The sequence below is a fragment of the Clarias gariepinus genome, chromosome 4, assembly GCF_024256425.1.
Source record: "Clarias gariepinus isolate MV-2021 ecotype Netherlands chromosome 4, CGAR_prim_01v2, whole genome shotgun sequence".
Taxonomy (NCBI): domain Eukaryota; kingdom Metazoa; phylum Chordata; class Actinopteri; order Siluriformes; family Clariidae; genus Clarias; species Clarias gariepinus.
Window position 1 is genome coordinate 5758002 of NC_071103.1, and position 10863 is coordinate 5768864.

Consider the following 10863-nt stretch of genomic DNA (forward strand, 5'->3'; position numbering starts at 1 on the left):
ACATTTAATTACCACAGACGTTTCTGAGAAGTCAGTAAGCTCCAAGACTGTTTGTACAACCATATCCTCAGTGCTAATGCATATAAGAGCATTAGCTGTTGGTTGGGCAAACTAATCAGAAATTATCAGTAGCAACAAACCAGCAGAAAAACCATAAACCTCAAGCAGCAACTTCACATTTCAGTTTTGGATGCTGACTGACAAAGAACAAGTCTGTTTTCAAAGTCCGTAAGTACCCCCGAGGCAATGTTGCCGCATAAAGCTTCACTTAGAATTTGATTATGTTGTTATATTTAATTTAAATGTTGATTAATGTGTGTTATTAAGTATGTTGTTGTATGGATTAATCATGATCTCTGTTTTTTCTTTGGTTGATCTCCATATGTAGGAGCTTCACATTTATTTTTCGGTACAGACTGGCCATGATTTGCCATAACTCATTTCTTTCTTTTTTTCTTTCTTTCTTTTTCTTTGTTTTTTTAAATCCAGCACGACCGTTTAGTGTTTTATGCCAAATGGCAATGATGTCAAACACCACCAGTGGATTCGAGAAGGTCACAGCAATCAAGTGAGAACAATCTGTATTCAGATTTTATGAAATCCTAGCCTCTTTATTATTTAACACTTTATTAGACACTTTTTAAATGATGTATAACCTTTTTTAATAAATAATTGCTGTGACATGTTGAAATACTTAAGAGACCGGATGAACCTTTAATTACCCAAGAATTTAACAAGAAGTGAATCTACTTGGAAACGCTTTTAATCTGATGTGAAAATCTCATTTACATTCATGCGAACTGTTATGAAGCACTATCTATTCTTTATAAACCTTTCTGAAAAAGGTTTCACAGGTAATTATAGGATAATAATCTGCCCTCTTCTTCAAGAAAAGACGTGACAAAATACATAATGTCCTTTTATGACTTCTGATATAAGTCTATTGTAAATTATTAAGTGTTGCTTCATTAAAGATTTACATTCAACTTATAATGTATATATCTATCAAAACTAAATGTAACCTAAAACAAAGGTGTACATGTTTACTGCATTTATCTGCTTCATGAATTTGATAAACCAACCACAAAGTTCTGACATTTATGCAAAAGGATGTGGCAGAATGAATACTTTATCTAGATTAGATTTGCTGCTGACATTCCTATGATTAAAAGTTTATATAAGTTGAAGTTTATATAAAAGTTTTTGGCAGATTACTGAGACAATGTCTATTAAATGAATAAATCTTAAGGATTATATTCAAAATTAATGTCTTAAGTTGAAAAGGCACATATTATGCATTTATGCATGAAAAGTCAGTAATTAGAGTCAGATTTAACAGCGACCTAAGTCAGTATTCTGGGTTCTTCATACTTATTCAAATCACTTGCATTTAGTTCACATTTCCAAGGTAAACACTTTTCCCAAGCAAAAGCATATGTGTCTAGGTTTTTGCATTTAAGCATACAGTGGAACCTTGGATTGCGAGTAACACGGTTTGCGAGTGTTCCGCAAGACGAGCAAAATTTTTAAATCAATTTTGACTTTGGAATTTTGAAAAAGGAACAAGTCTTGGTTTATGAGTACCAGATGTATCACGTATGCATTTCTTGTTTTGACGCTGAGCATCAGGTAATCACAGCTGAGCCAACGGTTTTTCTCTCTTTTGCGCTGCGGAATTGTGGGTAATCGTCTTCCCTGCTGGGTCTTAGTGCGCATCTCTTACTGGTATAATCAACATACGTGCATGTGTAAACTGTTTACTATACAGTGTTTACAGTTACACACATTTTGTGACCGTGTGTGTGTAAAACATACTTTATTTTGTGTCTGTATGCGTGTGTGTACAGCGTGCGTGAAAAGCAAGGCTCTCTGCTCAAGGCTCAGCCTGCTCTTTGTGTCTGTGTGTGCTTGTCATTGGACACTGTGACACACACACACACACACACACACACGCACACACACACAGACTTCTTCTACTTTCGCCTTCACAGACACACACACACACACACACACACACACACACTCTTTCTCTCTGCTCTACACAGAAACACTGCTCTGTCGCAATTCTATTTAAAGGTAAAATGTAGGTTTTTTTCATTTTTACTTTACAGCAGTGATTCTGTTAGTGTGTTGCTCAATCGAGTGTCATAAGAGAGATTTTTTGTTAAATTTTCAGATAAAACAGTGTTTCCGGTGTGCGAGTGTGCGTGAAAAAAGTGGAGGAAGGGTAACTGTGTTTAGATGAGAAGGCAGAGAGGAGGAGATGGGAGCTTACTTTAGATTCACACACACACACACACACACACACACACACACACAGCGCCTGCATGCACAAACGGAAACACTTATGTGTCAGGATTTATTTGAACTTTTTGTTTAAGGATAAAGGGCAGATTAATTTTTTTTATTTTTTATATTTACTTAATATTTTGTGTTAATTATTTTATTATTTTTTTTTTTTTTGGGGGGGGGGGGCTTTGAAACAAATAATTTAAATTTTTATTTAAATTTTATTTGGTTTATGAGTGTTTTGAAATACGAGCCTGCTTCCAGAACAAATGATGCTCGTATTTCAAGGTTCCACTATGCTTTGGCTGCAAAATTCTTAAAAGCTTTGAACTAATGATCTATTAGATTTGCAAGGTATTGGACACAAAAGTTAGACACCTATTCTAACTAAATGTTTTTGTTTAGTGATCCTTTTTTACATTTTATGCAATAATTATGCAATAACACAAATGAAATTAGGTAATTAAATAATGAGGACAACAGTAAATTATTTTAAGACACGAAGGTCAACTGTTCTGAAATAGTTCTTGAACAGTATTGTCGAGTGCATTTGTAAAACCCATCAAGCACCATGATGAAACTGGGTCTTATGAAGACCTTACCAGGAATGCCAAAACTAAAACTTACCTCTGCTGCAGGAGAGAAGTTCATTTAGAGATACCAGCCTCAAAAATCACAGATGAATAAACAGCACCTCAGATTATAGCCATTATAAAGGTTTTATAGTGCATAAGTATCAGACATATCTCAATATAAGCTGTTCAAAGAAGATCATTGCATATTTCTACATTGTTTAACAGTGTAGAAAAAAATGAAAGTAAGAAAAGACCATGGAATTAAAAAGGTATGTCCAAACCTTTGAGGTTGAGTCTCAACCACCTGAGCCACCACTTCCTCTCCTTTCATTCTGTCACATGATCAGCACATAATCAAGCTGTCGTAAATAAAGTGAATGTGTTTAATGGAAAATGTTGGATTATATATATATATATATATGGAATTAGAATATAATAAAAAGTAATCGCCCAATCCAAATGAAAATGCATCATGTAAACACCAAAACAGTCAGACCAGATCTGCCGCAACTGGAAAGAAAAAAATAGTGATGCAGAGAAAATATTTTGCCAGTAAATATGCACGTTTGCCCCACATGAGAGTAACATTAGTTGTAGTGAGTTTCCATGAGGGTAATTTTGTTCCTATTCTTAATGGGTAAACTGTGTGAGAGCAACTCTCTCCCATCAGACTTTCATACGTTATAACATTTCAAACATAGTAAAGCATCTAGCCAGTCATGCTGTAAATAGGAATACTTTTTTAACGCCATAATGAAAAAAGTGTTACTTATACTATGTCCACTATTAAATCTTTTCTGAATACCTTTAATGGCTTCCCATTTGCTAATTAATGTAATAACTCTCTCCCCCTCTTTCCTCTTCATAATTTCAGTATCAGCCCATCAACTGTGTTTCAGATTGATGGTTCACCACCGTGTGAATACGAAGCCCATGCAAGCTGGTTCCTCCCAGTGCTCTACTCTCTGTTCTTCGTGGTGGGCTTCCTGGGCAACATGCTGGTGCTGTGGGTGATCCTGAGAGGTGCTCAAATGAAAAGCATGACTGATGTGTGTCTCCTGAACCTGGCCATCGCTGACCTTCTACTAATCTTCACTCTCCCGTTCCTGGCTCACTATGCCAGAGATACCTGGGTTTTCGGTAACGCCATGTGCACTCTGGTCCTCAGTGTGTACTACATTGGATTTTATGCTGGAATTTTCTTTATTGTGCTGATGAGCATCGACAGATACTTGGCTATCGTCCATGCTGTGTTTGCTTTGAGAATCCGATCTAAGAAGTATGGGATTTTTGCTAGCGTGGTCGTCTGGATTATAACTATTCCAGCATCTTTTCCTGAACTACTGGATCTTGGAATGGATGACCAAAATAATTGCGATGCTTATCCAAAAATTAATTTAGAAAGTTACAATGGTTCGAAAAGTGCAGCTTTTTTTAAAATGAATGTTGTGGGCATGTTAATTCCACTGACTATTGTGGGATTTTGCTACTCAATGATACTATGGCGACTTCAGACCGTTCGTACATCAAAAAAACCACTGACTATTCGCCTTGTTGTTGTGGTCATGGTGGTCTTCTTCTGCTGCTGGATACCGTACAACATTGCAGCACTCCTCAAAGCACTGGAATTGCGAAATATCCTGTCTTCAGACTGTGAGCTCAGCAAAAGTATCCAGCTGATGTTGCAAGCCACTGAAGCCGTGGCGTACTCACACAGCTGCCTCAACCCGTTCCTCTATGTGTTTGTGGGTGAAAAGTTCAGAAGACACCTTGCCAGGCTCCTCCTCCAGACACCATGCGTCCATGTGCAGTGTTTGAAGCGCTACATCACTCAGGTTCCGGGCTCTGTGTATTCACAGACCACTAGTGTGGATGAACGCTCAGTTGCTGTCTAAATATTGGAGTACCTTGAAAACTTTGTTTTTAACTTCTATAAATGTGCATTTAGTTGTTACTGGTAAAAAAAATGATTCATGGGTTATGGTAAAAAGGATCAAACTTCCATATGTATGCATTATAAAACCTTGCATTTAGACAAGCAGAAAATACAATATTATACTCTGTAGCTCTACTTTTGGTTGGTGTGGGACTCATAAATACATATTTTCCTTCTTGAAATAAAAAAACTGTATCTTTTTAAAGTAATAAATTTACTGTAATTACATTTTAGAATAAAGCAAAGATTGTACTGCATTTTAGCTATGTGTACAGATACAGAGTACATGTTCTCAGGAAGTTATTTAAAGTTATTTAAAGTTATTTGTGCACATTTTTAGAAATTACAACATCAGCATTGTGGTCGGTACAACCCCATCTAACTGACTAAACAGACCTAAATTGTGTCTAAAATCTTAGAATTATTAAGAAATGATATTTACACAGATACACTTGCATACATGTATGCAGTTTTAATCTGTTTAGCATGAAATATTTAGAAATATATTATTAAAACAAGGAAGCATAGTGTCAAAAGTGCAAAATCCTATTTAATGGTTGGTGAAAATACATCATAAGCATTTAAAAATAAAAGCATTTCCACACACACACACACACACACACACACGTGCACACAATGTGCCCAGGACTCACAGAATGGATTCTGTGCGGCCATAACAAAACCATTTATTAACAAAACCATTTGTTAATTAGACTAATCAGAAAAAAAAAGGTTTTAGTTTGCTAGAAGGTTGAACTTTGGAGCAATAAAAAAATGTCATGTTGTCTGAAGAGTCCATGTTGAGCCTATTTATGAGCGATGTGCACATCAGGGTAAGAAGGGAAGCGCCTAAAGCGATGCACCCATCATGCATCATGCGCACTGTACTGTACAAGCCTCTGGAGGCAGTGTTATGATCTGAGGTTGCTTCAGTTGCTTAGCAATATTATGTGGCAATAAAATGAAGTCGGCTGACGACCTGAATGTACTGAATGACCAGGTTATCACATCTGTAAAAGTTTCTTTTTCCCGAAAGCATGGACATATTCTAGGACTCAAATTTTGAGAGAGTAGTTCTGGGAGCCAAAGGGATCATTTTCAAACATTAACTAGTCACAATATTGCAATTCGAGTATATCCTGTTTATAATACCTCTGCACATCCTGTATGTAAGACATCCATACTCTGTACATACATATGACCCCGAATGCTTTATAAATGCATTTGTTTTTTTATTGTTAATATGGCATTTATGCACCTTTGGATTTATGTTAACTGTTTTTCATTGACTTTTTGCAATGACAAAACTGAATCCAGACAGTTATTGAGTACGGATGCTAATCTTTCTTTTGGATAATGTTTGTGTTTAAAATGTAAAAACCTTAATAGACAGTAATACACATTGCTTTGCAGTACATTGCTAAACATTTTAAAGTGTGATATGGATTTCTAAAAGTTCAGGTACATTTTGAATTGGTACCCCGCCTCATGCCCTAATCCTCCTGGGATAGGCTCCAGGCCCCCGCGACCCTAAATACAGGATAAAGCAATATAGACGATAAGTGAGTGAAGGAGTGAGGTATGTTTTGCTCTGGCATGCCCCCTAGTGGATGTCAAAATAACTCCACTTACACAGGTTGAACATTGTTGACACTGAACTTTTAATTGTATCATAATTATTATGCATTAAATCATGTTTAAGGGGGAAATCATATTGTCCCATCATGAAGTTTACTTATGTGTAAGTTTTTCCCTATAAAATACTTCCCATTTAAAATATGGTGCTGTATTTCTCCTCCCTGGCAAAAAAGGCAAATATTTAATATTCAAGCCTAATTATATACACTTGCATACATGTATGCAGTTCTGTTCAGCTTTCAATATTTAGAAATATATTATTAAAACAAGGAAGCATAGTGTCAAAAGTGCAAATTATATTTAATGGTTGGTGAAAATACATCATAAGCATTTAAAAATAGAAGCATTTCCACACACACACACACACACACACACACACACACACATCACATAAAATAAAAAACTGGAGAAAATGTCTTCAAACCAGCTTTACCTCACCATGGACTGAACTGCCACCGAAGTACATTAACCCTTTTTATTTTTATTTTTTTTTTACAAATAATTCTAACAAACAAAAACATAAAATATTATTTGGAAACCGGGTAACATATGCACATTACTTTGTTTTAGGACTGTATTCTTTTTTAGCTGCTGATATATATATATATAGGCTATATATGATAATAATATTTATAAATTTATCAATATTTTATTTTGTCATATTATTAATATTATACTAATAAAATAGATATCATACTATTTTTCTTTTCCTGAAGAGTGTATACAGACTTCAGGAGGAGGAGAGGTAACACACACACACCCCTGTCTACATTAACAGGACAATGGTCGAACGTGTTACTAACTTCAAGTTCCTGAGGACTTAACCTGGTTCACTGATACCTCCAGTCTCCTCAAGAAAGCTTCCCAGCGTCTCTCCTTCCTGAGATTACTGAGGAAGAATCACCTTTCTAAGGACATAATAAACAATTTTTATCGTTGTGCAGTAGAGAGCATCCTAACCAGCTGTATTACAGTCTGGTACAGTAACTGCTCTGTTTCGGACCAAAAATCCATCCAAAGGGTGGTGAAAACCGCCCAGCGCATCATTGGTACCCCACTTCATGGCATTGAGGATTGTACAAGAAAAGGTGTCTGTGTATAGGGCCCGTAGCATCGTGGAGGACACCTCTTACCCTGCACATAAACTGTTATCTCTCCTTCCCTCTGGAAAAAGGTTCAGATGCCTAAAAGCCAAAAGCAGCAGGATGAGAAACAGTTTTTACCCCACAGTGGTTACCTTATTGAACACTTCACCAACCACCTAACCGCTTTACATGTACGGCATCATCATCACTGATAACCCAACATCCCTGTATAATATCTCTGTAAATATTTCCTGTACAAACACTTGTATAATATAATCTGCACATAGACAGTACACTAATATATGTAGCTATATTAATATATGTATATATTCAGCTGTTAAGTTATTCATATTTATTCGTATATATATCTATATTATTGCACATGCTGTAAATTTAACCATATCTAGTTTCTGCATATCCTTATCCCATATACTGTACTTATATTTAGACATTTCTGTATATTTACACTTATTCAGTCAATTAATTCATCCATCTCTGCTCACTTTACACTGTATATTCATTTAAATATATACATACAGTATATTCTTCTGTAAATCTAATTCATACATAGCCTTTATTTTTATTTATTTGTTTACTTATGTACAGTATATATATATATATATATATATATATATATATATATATATAGAGAGAGAGAGAGAGAGAGAGAGAGAGAGAGAGAGATTTATAGATCTGTATATATGTTTATATCCCACTGCTAACTTACATTTCTGGTTAGATGCTAACTGCATTATTTCATTGCCTTGTAACTATGTGTAATGACAATAAAGTTGAATCTAATCTAATCAAATTTTTTTGGGGCTGACTCTTTATATAGCGCTTTTAACAATGGTTATTGTCACAAAGCAGCTTTACAGAAACAAAAGGAAAATTAGGGAAATGAGTATAAAAAGTATAAGGAAATATGTAAAATTTAAAATAAAAAAGCAGAAGAAACCTTAAGAGGAACCAGACTCAACATGTGACCCATCCTTAATTGGGTGATATTAGATAGCAGGAATTGATCATAGGCAGTTAGGTGGCTGGGATTCCAGTATAACACCTTTTTATACCACTGTTCTAAAGTTTGGGATCACTTAGAAATGGTATTACATTCCAAGGAAACACACATTAGTCTAAATAGAAAACATATACCAACATTGTCAGGGTTAGAAATAATTATTTTGATGAAAATTATGAATATGTTCCTCAAACTGCATAAAAAACACCTTTTACAGAAATTACAGTCTGGCAGATCAAAGGCATTCTAGCTGTTCAAGATAATCAGATGAGGTTTCACCCCCATGACTCCTGGAGCATCTCCCACAACACACACACACACACACACACACACGTAAATGTTTAGAAAGAGAGAGAGAGAGGGGAGAGAGAGAGATGGTTAAATTATAGTATAGCAGTAATAATAGAGTATAGTGTAATTCCTAAAGATGTGTATATTATGCAGACTAATTGCAGATTACTTGCTTTAGGATTATTTGTACATTAATACAATGATGAAATTTCAAAGCGAAAGTGAACTGCGGTAAAGTTACTGTAATTTGCTGTTCGATGTTCGTTTAATATTCAGCTTTTGCCGCCTCTCTACATGCAACAGGACAGTTTGGAACGAATATTGGACATTGTGATATATGCACCTATTTGCCTTGTATGTAAGCCATAAAGCCTTTGAATGAAAACAAATGCTGTTCTGACAGCGATGTACACTGTCCTGTTGGTATATATGTATCAATCTAATAAACTTAAACCTACACCATCCTCCCTATTCTGGTATTCTAAACAGTACTTAGCGGAAAATAAAAGACTGCTTGGTCGAGTTAACCTCCTGAACTATCTACAACACATGGCGAAAACCTGAAAGTAAGACAGAGAAGACTAGAGGTTAGACATGATCTATAATGAGTATTAAAATTAATAAATTAGAGATTTAGTGATATTTTTATAAACTATTTATTTACCACATCAACAAACAGCATGGCAGCACAAAATGTTTTTTTTAAACATGGCAACCTTTAAAAAGTGAAAGGAGACAGAGAAAGAAAGTTGAGAAAGAATAACACTTAATTGAATTTTTGATGCCATTTTACACACAGTACTGGTACAGATCACGATCACTGGAGTGTCATTCAGAGACCTGGGCTGCCACAACCAGCTAAATCGTAACACAAATGCACAAAAATCAATTATTTTTCTACAATAATTAAATAGATTCAACATCTTTCTTCGACATAATTTCAGACTGCACAGATGTTAAGCTTACTGGGCTTACAGAGACTTAATATTTTTAGACTTAATATTTACTATAAACGATAATGGATTTCTATACATTTAACATCAAATGACCACTTATGATTAACTGATAATTATTTAAAAGCTAGACATTTAAAATGAGAATAAGAAAGAAAAGTATTTCTTTGTGCCCCCCTTTCCTTGTTAATGCACTAAAATGCCCCCCTGCCATGGATTGCCCCCCCTACTTAATCGCTATCAAATATTGTATTAGAATATAAATTCATAGGTTAATGGCTTACAAATTACAAATTACATGAAACAATAAAATAAAATAAGCAATATGAAAATAAATATGTTGTATATGAAAAAATAGATTTTTTTTTCATATAGCCTACTGTACAACATGCATACTTTTAAAAAAATAGTTTACTCTAATTTTTCATCATAAACAATATTTATTTTTTATTGTATATAAATGCTTATTTTTATATTCATGACAAAGCCCAAAACAAAATAAATGTGCCACGAAATAAACATACAAGAATTGTATAATGGTCTTGACGGCTGTCACGTAACTAGGGTTTATTATAATATTAATATCATACTTGATAATTATAAACCCATGAATTTCTACTATAATATTCGATAGCGATTATGTATGGGGGGGCAATCCATGGCAGGGGGGCATTTTAGCGCATAACACCTGCGGCCGCCTCGGGTCTCTCCTCCTCCTGCCTCCCCTTTCCCTCTTCAACCTGCGGCTGCTGGCCTCCATCACTTGCTAATTTTACTAAAGTGGAAGCTCCACTATAGCCACCAAACAACTGTGATATTTTAGCACATTTGGCAGCATCTGCCTGAAGCGCTAGTTTCTTTTTGGCCCTAATTTTTTCGGCTCCTCCTGCTCCTTTGCGTTTTTTGTTCTCCATTTTTATTCAGCAATGATATGTGATTGCTAAGCCGTTGCAAGGGGGCGGGTGCATTTGACCTCCTCGGCTGTAATTGGTCCAGCCCAGAGTCGATCATGACCAATTGGCCAATCCGCCACCTTTAAAAGTTTATAACGTTACAAAAAAAAAAACCCAAAAAC

At 35.3% G+C, this 10863-nt stretch overlaps 1 protein-coding gene across 1 annotated transcript; it reads left to right on the forward strand.

Moving 5' to 3' along the window:
• Positions 1-45: 45 nt before the first annotated feature.
• On the forward strand, positions 46-4988 carry LOC128520519 (C-C chemokine receptor type 4-like). Its single transcript, XM_053494786.1, has 3 exons — positions 46-228; positions 490-568; positions 3739-4988. The coding sequence occupies exons 2-3, from the start codon at positions 516-518 to the stop codon at positions 4757-4759; spliced, it is 1074 nt and encodes a 357-aa protein (XP_053350761.1). The 5' UTR covers positions 46-228; positions 490-515; the 3' UTR covers positions 4760-4988.
• The last annotated feature ends 5875 nt before the right edge of the window (positions 4989-10863 follow it).

Coding starts and splice junctions, on each gene's coding strand:
- LOC128520519 (XM_053494786.1), top strand. CDS start 516: ATGGCAATGATGTCAAACACCACCAGTGGATTCGAGAAGGTCACAGCA. Junction 569..3,738: donor GAGAAGGTCACAGCAATCAA/GTGAGAACAATC, acceptor TCATAATTTCAG/TATCAGCCCATCAACTGTGT.